Source organism: Myotis nattereri (genome assembly GCF_964212035.1).
Source record: "Myotis nattereri genome assembly, chromosome: 3".
NCBI lineage: Eukaryota > Metazoa > Chordata > Mammalia > Chiroptera > Vespertilionidae > Myotis > Myotis nattereri.
In genome coordinates this window covers 184050755-184064578 of record NC_138077.1, presented here as the reverse complement: position 1 = coordinate 184064578, position 13824 = coordinate 184050755, and the positions used below count along the sequence as shown (strand labels likewise).

Sequence of the window (13824 nt, the reverse complement as noted above, 5' to 3'; positions counted from 1 at the left end):
AGGGGATGGGAGGAGAGGATGAGAGGAGGGGGTGGAGAGGAGGGGATGGGGAGGAGGGGATGGGAGGAGAGGATGAGAGGAGGGGATGGAGAGGAGGGGATGGGGAGGAGGGGATGGGAGGAGAGGATGAGAGGAGGGGATGGGAGGAGGGGATGGGGAGGAGGGGATGGGAGGAGAGGATGAGAGGAGGGGGTGGAGAGGAGGGGATGGGGAGGAGGGGATGGGAGGAGAGGATGAGAGGAGGGGATGGAGAGGAGGGGATGGGGAGGAGGGGATGGGAGGAGAGGATGAGAGGAGGGGATGGGAGGAGGGGATGGGGAGGAGGGGATGGGAGGAGAGGATGAGAGGAGGGGATGGGAGGAGGGGATGGGGAGGAGGGGATGGGAGGAGAGGATGAGAGGAGGGGATGGAGAGGAGGGGATGGGAGGAGAGGATGAGAGGAGGGGGTGGAGAGGAGGGGATGGGGAGGAGGGGATGGGAGGAGAGGATGAGAGGAGGGGATGGAGAGGAGGGGATGGGGAGGAGGGGATGGGAGGAGAGGATGAGAGGAGGGGATGGGAGGAGGGGATGGGGAGGAGGGGATGGGAGGAGAGGATGAGAGGAGGGGATGGGAGGAGGGGATGGGGAGGAGGGGATGGGAGGAGAGGATGAGAGGAGGGGATGGAGAGGAGGGGATGGGAGGAGAGGATGAGAGGAGGGGGTGGAGAGGAGGGGATGGGAGGAGGGGATGGGGAGGAGGGGATGGGAGGAGAGGATGAGAGGAGGGGATGGAGAGGAGGGGATGGGAGGAGAGGATGAGAGGAGGGGGTGGAGAGGAGGGGATGGGAGGAGGGGATGGGGAGGAGGGGATGGGAGGAGGGGATGGGAGGAGGGGATGGGGAGGAGGGGATGGGGAGGAGGGGATGAGAGGAGGGGATGGGAGGAGGGGATGGGAGGAGAGGATGAGAGGAGGGGATGGGAGGAGGGGATGGGAGGAGAGGATGGGAGGAGGGGATAGGGAGGAGGGGATGGGAGGAGAGGATGAGAGGAGGGGATAGGGAGGAGGGGATGGGAGGAGAGGATGAGAGGAGGGGATAGGGAGGAGGGGATGGGAGGAGAGGATGAGAGGAGGGGATGGGGAGGAGGGGATGGGAGGAGAGGATGGGGAGGAGGGGATAGGGAGGAGGGGATGGGTGGAGAGGATGGGGAGGAGGGGATGGGAGGAGAGGATGGGGAGGAGGGGATAGGGAGGAGGGGATGACAGGAGAGGATGGGGAGGAGGGGATGGCTCTAGTGGGATTTAGGGGGAAGAAAATGAGAAAACTGAATGGAATTAAAGCCCCCAAAGAAAACAATTCGGTTAGAAGGTCTATAAATGGGCCCTAGTCTCCCCAGAGAGCTCGCCTCAGGCCCCTCTTGGAGAACTGGGGAACCTGAAGAGGACGGACTGAGACCAGAGAGCCACAGAAGCTGTGCCTGCCCCAGGCCGCCCTGGAGCCCAGGCCTGCTCCCTAAGAAGCAGGGAAACTTTCAACAAACAGGCTGCTTGTCGGCGGAAACCTCCTTCTCCAACCCAACCAGGTGGGAGAAAGTTACCCAACCCTAGTTTCCCTGTTGGGACCAGGAAGGCTCCCTCTTTCCAAAGAAAAGCTGTTTTCTTCTCCTGAAACCAGGCTCTGTGTTTCAGAGCTACGTGTTGTGAAAAGGAAACTGTTTTGGAGTCATTTGCCCAAATTTACCTTTCAGACATGGTTAGGGGCTGGGAGTCTCAGGCTAGAGCTGACCGGCCCAGCCTCCTGTCACCTCGTGGGCTGGACGTGCCACTAGCCGGGGCTCCTGGTCATTGGGCAGGTTGATCAGGGCTGAGGGACCCCCTGGATCAAAGCACTTTAGGGGCTGCCGGGCCTCCCGGGCAGCAGCCTGTGGCCCTGCCCAGGCTGCAGAAGCAGCTCAGCAACCCCATGCCCTCGCTCCAGGTCTGAAGGGGGCGGCTGTGCAGGGCCCATGCTGGGCACGTGAGCCGAATGGGTGGCAGCCAATACAGCTGCAGCAGCGCCTCTGCCCAGGCAGGCCGGGCTGGCGAGGGCTCTGCAGAGTACATTTCCCAGGAACCCAAGTCAGGCGCTTGAAGCCAACGCACAGCCGAGGGAACAATGGACTCGACTCTTATTTGCTGGAAGTCTCTTCAAGATCGTGCACAGCCCGCACTTTAAGAGAGTGGACTGGACTATGTCAGCTGCATGTCGATGACTCAGACCTGGCTGCAGGAAGACCATGCCTGAATTGCGCAGCAGGCAGCTCCCGATTTCTGGGTGACCCCGACAAGCCCCCCGCCCTGGGCCTTGGTTCAACATCTGTAAATGCAGAGTTGGGTCTGCATTTTCCAAAGCGGCTCGGAAGAATCTCCAGTGCACATTCAACACGCGGCTCTCCAGGCCCCTGCACGTGCTGACACAGGGGGTCTGCAGTGGGACCTGGAATTTGTTTAACAAGGGCCCAGGGTGATTCTTTCTGGGGACTCTGAGGAGGTCCACAGGGAGACTCCTAGTCTCCGAGGGCCCACTGCGGAGGCACGATGCCCAGGGCACGGCTCCCAGAGAGAGAAGGTCTCTGCCTGTCACTAATGGTCACTCCCTGGGACATCCCGGGTGCCTCGGGGATGCTGTGCACCAAATATGAAGATTCTTGCCCCAAAGTGAAATCTAGGGAGACTGCGCTATACCGAGCCTGCAGGAGGAGGCGGGAAGACAAAAGGAGCTTCGGTGACAGCCAGACAGATGTGGTGCAGGGTGGTGGGAGGGGCACACAGGCAGAGGACAGGGAGGTATCAGTACAGTAGGGGGATCTCTGCACCTGCCCATTTTTAACAAGGTTTATCATGAACTCCCCAACCCCTGCTGAGAGAGAGTCCGCAGCCTCAGGGTGCCAGGCATCCTCTGCCATCTCTCTCTTGCAGCCTCCCTGCCACTGAGCCCTCCGGACACAGGGAGCTCACGGCCTTTGCTGTAGCCAGCCTGTTCCATTTTCTCCTGGCTCCTATGGAGCCCGCTCTGCACCACAGGTGCACCCCAGGCAATCAAGGGCAAATCAGACTTTTGCCCATGGCACTTGAAGGAAGCTTCTAGTCCCTCACCTTTAAAATAATGAAAATTATACTTGCTCTCATTCTAAGAATAAAAATGAAAAATGAGATATGAGTGTGCTCTATAAGCCTGAAAGATGAACAGGAGGGTCCTTTGGGAATGGGGATACGCCAGCCCTAAGGTTTCTGCTGGGCACGCCCCTGTCAGGCTTCCCAAGCAGGGCTTGTGGATGACAGTGTGCCTGGCTCCGAGGGGCCTGAGGCTGCCTGGAGAGATGCCCAGCTCCCGGCAGACCTGCCCCTCCCCAGCTCACCTGTCCTCGATGCGGACCCAGAGGTCATTGAACTGCCGCGGCCGCTGCTGCTTATTCTGCCTCTTGTGCCACTTGTTCTGCCGCCCAAACTCCTCCAGCTGGCTGAGGCTGTCGGGGAGCAGGAGGTGTGGGGATAGGGCTGGGTCCTCCTCCTCAGGCGGGGCGGTGGGGGTCACCGAGGGTGCTGCGGGGACGGCAGCAGGCGGGGTCACGGGGGCCGGGCTCGCTGAGGTCCTCTCGGATGGGGGTGCAGGGCTCCTGGCGGCAGGGCTGGAAAGGGCGACAGCTCATGAAGCTCACATGTTGCAGCATGTCATTCACGTGTGACAGGGGATGCAAATAAATGGGAGAGCTGTTGTGGCAAGAGAGGATGCTAGCGTGCCCCTCCTGGGCCTGGTGAGGATAACCCAGGACAGCCAGTGTCTGGGGCTGAGAGACGGAGCTTTGACTCATTCTTTCATTTAGTGATTTAATATGTATTGCACTTTTCTAGGAATTGGGCAGAAGCAAATGAGACTGGCTGTAGGGGGCGCGAACGCATCCACCTGGGTGTGTGTGATTCACATTCCCTACAGAGGTGCACACAGACACCCCTTAGCCTGGGCACATCCTCTGCACCTCTGCTTTTATTCTCTCCTGTCTGTGGCCCAAAGAGAATTCCAAGGGGCCACCTGTCTCTGGGAGAAGGTTGGCCACGGTCTCGGGAACTGCAAAGGCTGGGTGGCACCCAGGGCGGCGAGCAGCCTGTGCCCTCACTGCACTCCCCTGTGCACAATGGGTGAGGGAGAGAAGGCCATCAGCTCCGCCTGTCCACCCCCAGCCCCCACGGCAACTCCAGATTCCCAGGGTCCAGGAGATGCCGCAGATGCTGGGGAGATAATTCAAAACAGGCAGACAAAAGGACGGATCCAGGAAGCACCTGTGGCCGAAGATGGCTTTTATTGTCGGGGCCTCCACAGCAGCCCTGCTCCTTCACCCCACCTGCAGGGTTTCAGTCTGCACTCAGAGACCCAGGCTGAGAGCCCCAGGAGCTGGGTCTGGGGTGGGGAGTGGGAGTAGGGAGGGGAGAAGGGGACCCTCCTCTAATGCCTGGGATCTAGATGAATAGGAGCCGAGGCAGACTCTCCAGCCTGCCCCCTCCTCCACCCATCCCTACCCTGACCTCAGATACAATGAGCTTCAAGGGGAAGGGGGAGCTTGAAGAATACTTTGTCCCCAAGGCTCCCTTGTCCTTGCCCCTCAAACACAGGCCGGCCCAGGCCTAGGACCATCTGACTGTATTGTGCTTAGCTGTTCAGGAAGAACAGTCTTGTCAGCCTGGCTCAGAAGATGAGAAGAGGAAGGAGCCCAGAAAGTGTGTAGTCCACCTTAACCCCCGGATCGGACACAGGGGATGGTTAGGAGCTTAGGGAGGCCCTAGACTGCCATTTACGAAGCTGTGTGCCCTTCTGCAGGTGACGTCACCTCTCTGGGCCTCAGGTTCCTCAATTTTAAGAAGAGGATACTCGTAGTTCCTACCACACATGACTGTCATGAGGATTCAGTGAGTTAGGAGTGCTTAGAGCCCGGTACACAGTGAGCTACTGCAAATATTAACTATGACCGTTCAGGCTTCTTTCGGACTCTGGGTCTTGTAACGTCACGGACAAGGGCCCAAATCACACTATGGTCACCCTTGTGGGCTGGTGAGGAGGGTTCTTTCATGAAGGTTGGGCGGAGCATGGGCTGCATGGGACCCCTGAGTTCGAGGATCCTGTGATTGACCCCGGAGCTGCCCAGCATGCAGACACCTATGTGGTTCCATGCCTGGTGCTGGCACTAGGGGCCACACAGGGACCCAGCTGACCCCCGCCTTCGGGCAGCTCCTGGGAGGGACCCCCCACAGGAAGAGAGGATGCCGTTATGTGGCTCTGTGAGTGGAGTGGTGTGCTCTAGCAGGACAGTCGAGGCAATGGGCACGGCCAAGAGGCAGCACTGGGAAAAGTATGGCTGGGACACAGGAAAGAGGCTAAGCCACTGCTCACCCTGACCGTGGCCCCATCTCAGTTCAGAGCCCCAGCATCCCCCAAGTCCTCTAGGCAGCCACCCAGGCATCCGACAGAGCCCTTCTGTCCCACCTGATCACCAGTCTCCAAATCCTGAACAACTCTCAAAATTTAACCCTCCTCCCATTCCCACCACCCCTCCAGGCCCGCCACTCTTCCCTCCAGCCAAGGCTGTGCTCCAGCCTCCTGTCCAGTCTCCCCACCTCCAGCCTAGCTTCTCCTCTCTTAGGTGCCTGGTCAAGGTCAGTGTCTACAAGGCCCCATCTCACCGGAGGCTTCTTCACAACCCTCGCCCAGGCCTGAGCAGGGAGGCAGGGAGCAGCCTGCCATGCAGCCCACCGTCAGTCCTGGCCCATGGACCACCAGCAGCAAGCCAGCCAGCCCCACGGTGCAGACATCCCGCTGCTCACCTGTGGATGGTCTGCCCTGCGGGTGTGTGCTCCACCTCCAGCCCCGCCTGCCGGAGGACGTCAATGACTGTGTTGTTCCCCAGAAAGTGACCTGGAACACAAGAGACAAGTGGCTCAGCTGTATGCCAAGACACCAGTGACTTACACCGAAGCTGAGGCCCAGAGCAGTACGGCATGTTGGGAAGAGGTCCTGGTGCCACCCTGCCTGGATCCAAATCCTGGCTCTGGTGGTACCTTCCTGTGCCTCAGTCCCCGCCTCTGTAAAGTGGGCATGATTGTGATAGCAACCTCCAGAGTGGCTGTGAGGACCGCAGGAACAGTGCTGGCACGCAGTGAAGGCTCAGTGTGTCCCGTGGCATTGCTGTGCCTCATACCATGAAGCTGACCCAGCCCGGACTGTGCAGGTAGGGGCAGCCTACAGCACTCCATTGGTGGGGGGTACATTTATGAGGCCCTTGCTCCGGGGGCAGCCTGTGCTAGATGCTGAGAAGACAGGTCTAAATCACACAACCCACAGCCCAGCTGAGCCGGCACCACCCTCCTTCGGTGGGACGCAGGCCTGAGGTCTGAGAACACAGTGAGGTTCCAGTTAGGAAGGTTAGAGAGGACTCTCGGGAGGCCGAGGGACTGTGGAGACAGTGGCTGCTGGAAGTTTGCATCCTGTTGAGCCCCTCTTGCTCCCTGGGCTTCAGTCTCCCCAGCCTGGTCAGTGTGGGCAGAGTGGTGGTGGCCCCTGGCACCCTCACCTATGTGCCCACAGGCAGCTCCCTTCTGCTCGCCATTCATCCCAGAACCTGGGGGAAATCCCTGCATGGTTATGGTAATTGCCTGTGACGGGTGGTGACAGGTGGGAAGCTGGAAGGTCAGCATGTTGACAGCCCCAGGGAGGGCTGAGCACAGAGGGTGGACAGGCTGTTGGGGAAAGGAGAGACTCCAGCACACAGGAGGAAGCCAGACTGGGGCTGCACCGTGGCTGGAGTAGAGGGTGAGTGAGCCCGCAGTCCTTCACCGGCTGGACCTACACTCGCCAGCGATTTCCCCACCCAGCACTCTCTCTTGCCAGCCTGCCACAGTCCCTGAAGCCCACCTCCGGGCCACCGCCCAAGATCACTGGGCTGGGACCCCCTACACTCACCCTGAGACCTTGAGCAAACCCATGAGGCTGGGATGCCCCCTTTCTCTCCATGTACAGGGACTGGGCTGCATGATACCTATGGCCTCCCCAGCTCTCAGATTCCGTGAGGAAGGCTTTGACTCCAGAGACCTTTATGAAAATGTGTTCTCCCTCCCTCTCTCCATCCATCCAGCTGACAAACCCGGAGCGAGAGCATACCTAGAGCTGGACAGTGTGCACAGGTAGGGGCCTGTTCCCGGCACCCATAGTCTCAAGAATGAGGCTCTTTCGATCCAGGCACCAACACTATGCTGAAGGAAGCTCACAGGAGGCATCTGATCCAACCTGGGATCAGGGCAGACTTCCTGGAGGTGGCATTGCTGGCTGAAGGATGGGATAAGAGTTAGCTAGGTGAGGATGGGAGTGGATGGCACCAAAGAAAGGCTGTCCAGGTAAGGGGAATGGCATGTGCACAGACAAGGAGGTAAGTGAGGCACTTCTGGGGAGCCAGCTGCAGAGACACACGGACAAAGCAGGTACGACAGGCCCTCCCAGGCTCGGGTCCCGACCCAGTACTGTTGAGGACAGAGGACCCAGGTTCCTGCTAAGGCTGCGAGTCTCCACTCTAGTCCTGAGCAAGTGGCTTCTCTGTGCCCAGCCTGTCTTCCTGACGGTCACATAGGCACATCTCCCTCTGGCCACAGCTTCCTCTGGCCACCTGGGCAGCTCTAAAGCCCGAAGGAGGCAGAGGCGGGAATGCCCTTCTGAGGAGCCCAGCGTGCACTCCCAGTGGATGGGCTGGGCTGGGCCCTGGCTGAGGCCACAGACTCATCCCCACTCTTGCTTGTCCCTCAGGTGTGCAGCCTCCGGGGCATCGGCTGCAGGAACTCCTTGCCAGCAGCTTTTGGAATCCACACTTGGCAGCAAAGCCAATCCCTTCCCGGCCTCCATGGAGACCCGTTTGAAGACCAGGTTTCCAGGCCCAACAGTGGTCCACCCAGAGGATTTCAGCGCCACCAGGGAAAACAGCCGCCTCGGGCTGCACAGGGGCAGCGTGAGTCTTCACTGAGGGCCTTGCGGCTGCTCCTGAAGCAGCATCTCTGGGGCTGGCACAGGGGCACTAGCAGGGGCCAGGCCTTACAGGATGCCCGCTGGACTCGGGGCATTTCCGGTAACTTTTCAGCGTCCAGTCGGTGCATCTATTCCCTCCACCGCAGCGGTTTCAGGCCCTAGTTATGCGGCTTAAGACCCCAAATAGAAGACTTTAGAGATACTTGGAGGAGTTGGAAGCAATCAGAACAGATGTTTTCAAATTGCCATGCCCTCCGTCTGTACGCCACCTTCACCCTCGGCTCCTCCCTCTTGTCCCTCCCCTGCACGAGGCTGCTCCTTTTTTTTTTTTTGGTAACAATTTTTATTGATTTCAGAGAGGAAGGGAGAGGGAAAGAAAGAAACATCAAGAATCATTGACCGGGGGGATGAGGACACATTTGTAATACCTTAACCAATAAAGAAATTAAAAAAAAGAGAAAGAAATACCAACAACTTGACATACATAAACTTGGCCAATTAAATAGAAATATTTCTTTAAAAAAAAAAAAAGAATCATTGACCGGCTGCCTGCTGCATGCCCCACACTGGGGATCGAGCCCGCAACCCAGGCATGTGCCCTGACCTGGAATCGAACCCTGACCTCCTGGATCATAGGTTGACGCTCAACCACTGAGCCATGATGGCCGGCCGTGAGGCTGCTCCTTGCACAGCTCAGGAGGTGCCCTTCCCATGCAGGCTGTGCCCCAGGACCATACCATGCAACCCATGCACTCCTGCCACCCCATCCCACCCCCTCTTTGGGACTTGGTTTCACAGGACCACACGACTCCATTCCGCCCTGGTCCATGCTCCTCTCACTGCTCCCTGTCTGTCCTCTTAGTGGGGGTCCTCTTTCTCCTGTCCGATATATGTGGGGACCTTGGGAACCCTGTCCATGGACCTCTTTTCCTTTCACTCTACGCACAGTTTGTGGACAAACCATCCACCATATGGTTTCAGTTACCAGGCCGTGCTGACCTCTGGGACTGCAGCCCCGCTCAGACCCATCTGTCCAATGGCCTGCTGGAATCTGCACCTAACATCCCCCAGAGCCAACACACTCAGATGGGCCCTGGCTAGACTCCTTTCTCTTCCTCCTCATCCCCATCCATTCAGTCATCAGAATCCCCCTGATTTTACCGCCTAACCATGCTGGACTGAAATCACTGCCCACACCACTTGCCCTTGTCCCTGCCAGGCCACCATCCTCGCTGCAGCTGGGATGCTCTTCCCATACCCAGAGCTGCCTCTGTCAGAGCATGTTCCCAACAAGCTGCTGGATGGGAGACTGTGCAAGGACAGGGGACATACCTGATTCATCTTTGACCCAGGGCTGAGCCCAAGTCTGGCCCACACTGGCGGCTTCATGACTGTTGAATGAATGAGTGACAAAAACTGCTACTCCATATCCTTTCCATGATCTCATCCAATCCCCAGGAGGCCTGAGCTCATGCTCCCCTCCGCTTGTAGCCTGGGCCGGCCCTTTGGTGTTGTTCATGCAGATTCCACCAATCCCAAGAGCTTGGCTCCAGAACCTGCCTCTGAGTCAGGGCCCAGTGCATGTTGTCCCCAGGGGCTGGCAGACAGGGCCTAGGCTTGCCTCCAAGACCAGAAGTCCTGAGACCGGCGCCACACCCACCCTGGAACCTGCAGGAAGGTGTGGACAGTTTCCAAAGGGGGCCCCGGTGTTGGGGGTTAGCCTGCATGGCTTGCCCAGGCTCCCGGGTCTCCTGGCCACTGCTCAGTGGCTCCTGCCAGCACTGACAGCTGTGCTCTGGCCAGCTCTCTGCAGGAAGGCACGTTCCATTTCATCTGCAGAGGCCACGTGAATGAGGAAAAAAGGGGAGAGAAGGAGAACAGTGGGGGATGGGGCCCACAGAGCCACAGACAGTGCGGGAGACACACAGAGAGGCAGGGAGGGGACAGAGATACTCACAGGGACACAAGGAGCTCCAGGACGGAAAAGACAGTGGAGAGGAGGAGAGGGGGCCCAGGCCTAAGCAATGAGAGACATACAGCGACACAGGTGGGAGAGAAGGCAAAGGAAAGACACCTAGACAGAGAGTAAAAGATAGAAAGAGGCAAGGATGGGGAAGTCAGAGACAGAGAAAAAGGCTGAAAGAGGAAAGAGGAGAGAAGAGAAAGAGAACCCCAAAACGGAAACAAGGAGCATGGTGGAGGAGAGACTAATCCACTGAGGACATCAGGGAGGGCTTCCTGGAGGAGGGGCCCAGGTAGCCAGGACCCCCAGGATGGGATTCAGAGATGCAAGGAACAAAGGCCTGGAGGAAGATGAAAGGTCTTGAGAAGGTGGGGCTGCTTTGGTGTTGCCTTACTGACCCTGCAAGCCAGACTGCCACGTAAAGGGCATTTGTATACAAACGGGAAGGTGTCCTACTCTAAGCGGGCACAGTCCCACTGTGTTTTAGTGCAGAGAAAGGGGCTCCTCTTTTCCCGGGCCCAAGCAGGCCTGTGCCAGGGCACGAGGCTCAGTGAGCAGAGCACAGGCTGGGCACCGCCCAACAGCCCCAATTTACCCTCCAACACAGAAAGACAGGGTGGGGCAGAGAGAAGAATCCTATTGCTGGGTTAGGACAGAAAACCTGGCTCAAGAGCCACCTGGTTGTGTGACCTGGGCAGCTTCATTGTCTGTGTGTCTCCATTTCCCCAAATGGTCCAGAGGTCCTCCCACCTCTATGACTTCATCATCTGACGACCTGAACACAAACTATTACTTAGCGAGCCCCCTGGGGACACGAGGCTTTGCCAACATTGTTTCATTTCGTCCTCACGGCAGCCTTCGAGGTCCCCCAGTGTGTGAGGGGCCGGCACTTGCCCAGGTCACGCAGCTGGTAAGAGGCGCAGCGATGTCCTCACTCACCGCACATCCCTGCACGCTATTCTGAAGGACTGGCGGCTGCAAAGGATCCCGAGTTCATGTGTTGGGGGCAGGAAATTGTCAGAAACATGTGTACCGTCCAAGGTTCACCAGATCGGAGGGAAAGTGTGTGAGCGCTCAGCAAGAACAACCTGCCAATTAACAGGGTAATTTCAAGACAGCGTTGGGGGGCCGGGTGGAGGGGAGGACCAGATGTTCCCACAAAAGCTCCAAAGTAACACGGGCTCCCCTCGGCCAGCACACATGTTTTCTCTCCCGTGAGTCCGCTGGGTTTCCAGTTTTCTCCTCCTGGAAGAGGAATCCCGAGCCCGTATTTATGTTCCGTCTGAAATTAATGCAAGGGAAACTTTCAAATGCTAATCTAGCTGCCAGGAGCAGCAGCCGGATGTCAAGCGACAGGGGTGTTTGTTTTCGTGAGGAAGTGTGACAGGAGGGCTGAATGGAGGGACCAGGGGAAGGACCGGCAACTGGGGGCCCCCAGGGGGCTTCTCATCTAGCAGAGCTTCCTTGCTCCTTCTCTGGGCCAGCCCAGGGCAGGGTGTGGGCTTGGACCAAGAGGACACCTCCTGCACTCAGTCTTGTGCCAGGACCTGAGATACATGTCCCCACTCTGAGGCGATCACAGGGTGGAGAGGAAACAGGTAGCATGAGACAGGCAATGAGGGAGGAATTCTAGGGACTATGTGGCTGAATGGGAAAGAGGCGGGACCCAGACTAGGGGATCATCGAGGAGGGACTGCAGGCGAGTCAATGGAGGGGAAGAAGGAAAGGCCTTCCTAACACTGGGCATTGCACATGCATGGCCACAAAAGGAGAAGAGCGTGGCGTGCGCTGGCCACCAACAGTGGTTCTGGGTTGTTAGAACAGAAAGTGAAAGAGGAGGGGGATAATGGCAAGGGTTGGGGCAGGAGGTATGAGTGGTGGCATTCTGAATCGAGGCAGGGTAAACGAATGAGGTAGGTTTTAGCTGGTTCCAAAGAATCTTCCCCCAGGCAACTGTCCAACTCTGCAGGGAGTGAGTGCCCCGTCTCTGGGGGTGTGCAAGCAGAGAGTTAATGAGTGCTTGTCAGGCCAGTGCAGAGGGGATTCAGACACCCTACAGGGAGCTGGGGTTGGCTGGGTGGCACCCAATTCTGCCCCCTTTACTGTTTGCTCCTCTCTGGGGACTGTACTGTTAGAACGCAGGATGTCAGAAATGGAAGAGCCCCGAGACTTCAGCTGGCAGCGCAGCTCTGCGCTTAGTGATGCAAAGATGGATGGAAATACTGAGAAAAGCAACCCTCCTACCATTTTCCCAGCACTTGACTGTACCAAACACTTTGATTCATTTTCTCACTGATCTCACAACAGTCCCGCTGAGGCCAGCAGACGGTCACAGTGTCACGTAGGCAGAAAGGGCAGAGCTGAGTTTGCCTGCACTCACACACACACACACACAGACTGTGTCCATCTAGAGGGCACTTCTTGCCCAACCAGGGTGGGTCAGTTGGTTGAGCGTTGTCCCATGCACCAGGAGGTCACAGATCCGATTCCCTATCAGGGCACATGCCCGGGTTGCAGGCTTGATCCCCGGTAGGGGACGTGCAGGAGGTAGTCGATCAATGTTGCCCTCGCACATCAATGTTTCTCTCTCTCCCTTCCTCTCTCTGAAATAAATGAAAACATAATTCTTTAAAAAAGGGCACAGGGCAGGCTCCCTCTTGAGGCTGGAGCTGCTTCTGGGCTTTTGACACCTGTCTGGCAGTTGCCTAGATTGGGGGTTCCCTTCAGGACCTGCCCTACTTGTGCACTTCCTCTTAAAAGTATGCTCCTCCCCCAAGTCTGCCCTCCAAGCCAACACTCTTGGTTCCTCTGAAATACCCAGGGTTTGAGCCTTTCATTTCCTTTGGACCAGATACTCCCTCAATCAGCATTGGGTTTAGAGGTGAGGACACAGGCCCTGGGGGTTTTGACTCACCCTGAGGGCTGGTGCCAGCACTGCTTTCTCCTTTCTCCGGGAGCCTTTACTGGGACCTCCCACAAGTCAGGCATGTGACCTGCAGGGGGCAGTGCCCAGTCTAGGGCTCACCTCAGGCATGGTAACACCCTACAAGAGCCAGAGGCTCCCTTTCTAGAATCACAGCACCCAGGACCCCAGGAGAACTCCCTGTTGGCCAACGATGTGGACAGGGATGGGGCCTACCACGCCTGAGCTTCACTGTCACTTGGAACTGAGACCAGTGGGCTTTCTCTGTAAGTCTCCCAGCTGAGTCCTCAGAGGTCACAGAGCCCTTCTGCACCCCCCCCCCCCCGCCCCTCCTGGGATGGCCTTGCTTTCTCCTGTGTGGGTTCTGTCTTTGGAGGAACGTGGGCTCGGAGGGGCCAGGACCCTGAAATAATAACAACACAGAGCTCACATTCACCGAGAGATGGTGCTGCCCAGGGTCTGAGCTGCACCAGCACCAGCCCATGACTCCTGGCTCGTGTCGCAGAAGGGAAATCTGCAGCTCAGAGAACCCGGCCGCCCAGGCTGCTTCCTCTAAGTGCTGGGCTTCCAACTCCGAGCCTGGCTCTGAAGCCCATGCTCTCAATCTAGGACATGCTCTTCCCTCCTGCCTTGCCCACACGGGCTCAGTAGAGCGCTGGACCTACGGCTGGCATTTCACCCATCCTGCTCACTGATGGCACAGCCTTGGAGCTCAAGCCTGGCGTGAGGACCTCCGTTCTTCTAGACCAGGGGTGGGCAAACTTTTTGACTCGAGGGCCACAATGGGTTCTTAAACTGGACCGGAGGCCGGAACAAAAGCATGGATGGAGTGTTTGTGTGAACTAATATAAATTCAAAGTAAACATCATTACATCAAAGGGTACGGTCTTTTTTTTTTTTAGTTTTATTCATTTCAAACGGGC

The 13824-nt window shown here is 57.7% G+C and overlaps 1 protein-coding gene across 1 annotated transcript in view; it reads right to left on the bottom strand.

The window, feature by feature from the left end:
- The window catches only part of TRABD2B (TraB domain containing 2B), a 201390-nt gene that overhangs the window by 14006 nt on the left and 173560 nt on the right, over positions 1–13824 (bottom strand). Inside the window, exons 5-6 of the mRNA XM_081087664.1 lie at positions 5831–5921; positions 3376–3645 (exon numbers count right to left, since the gene is read on the bottom strand). Of these exons, the coding sequence (XP_080943790.1) occupies positions 3376–3645; positions 5831–5921 (361 nt within the window). The remainder of the gene's footprint in view (positions 1–3375; positions 3646–5830; positions 5922–13824) is intronic.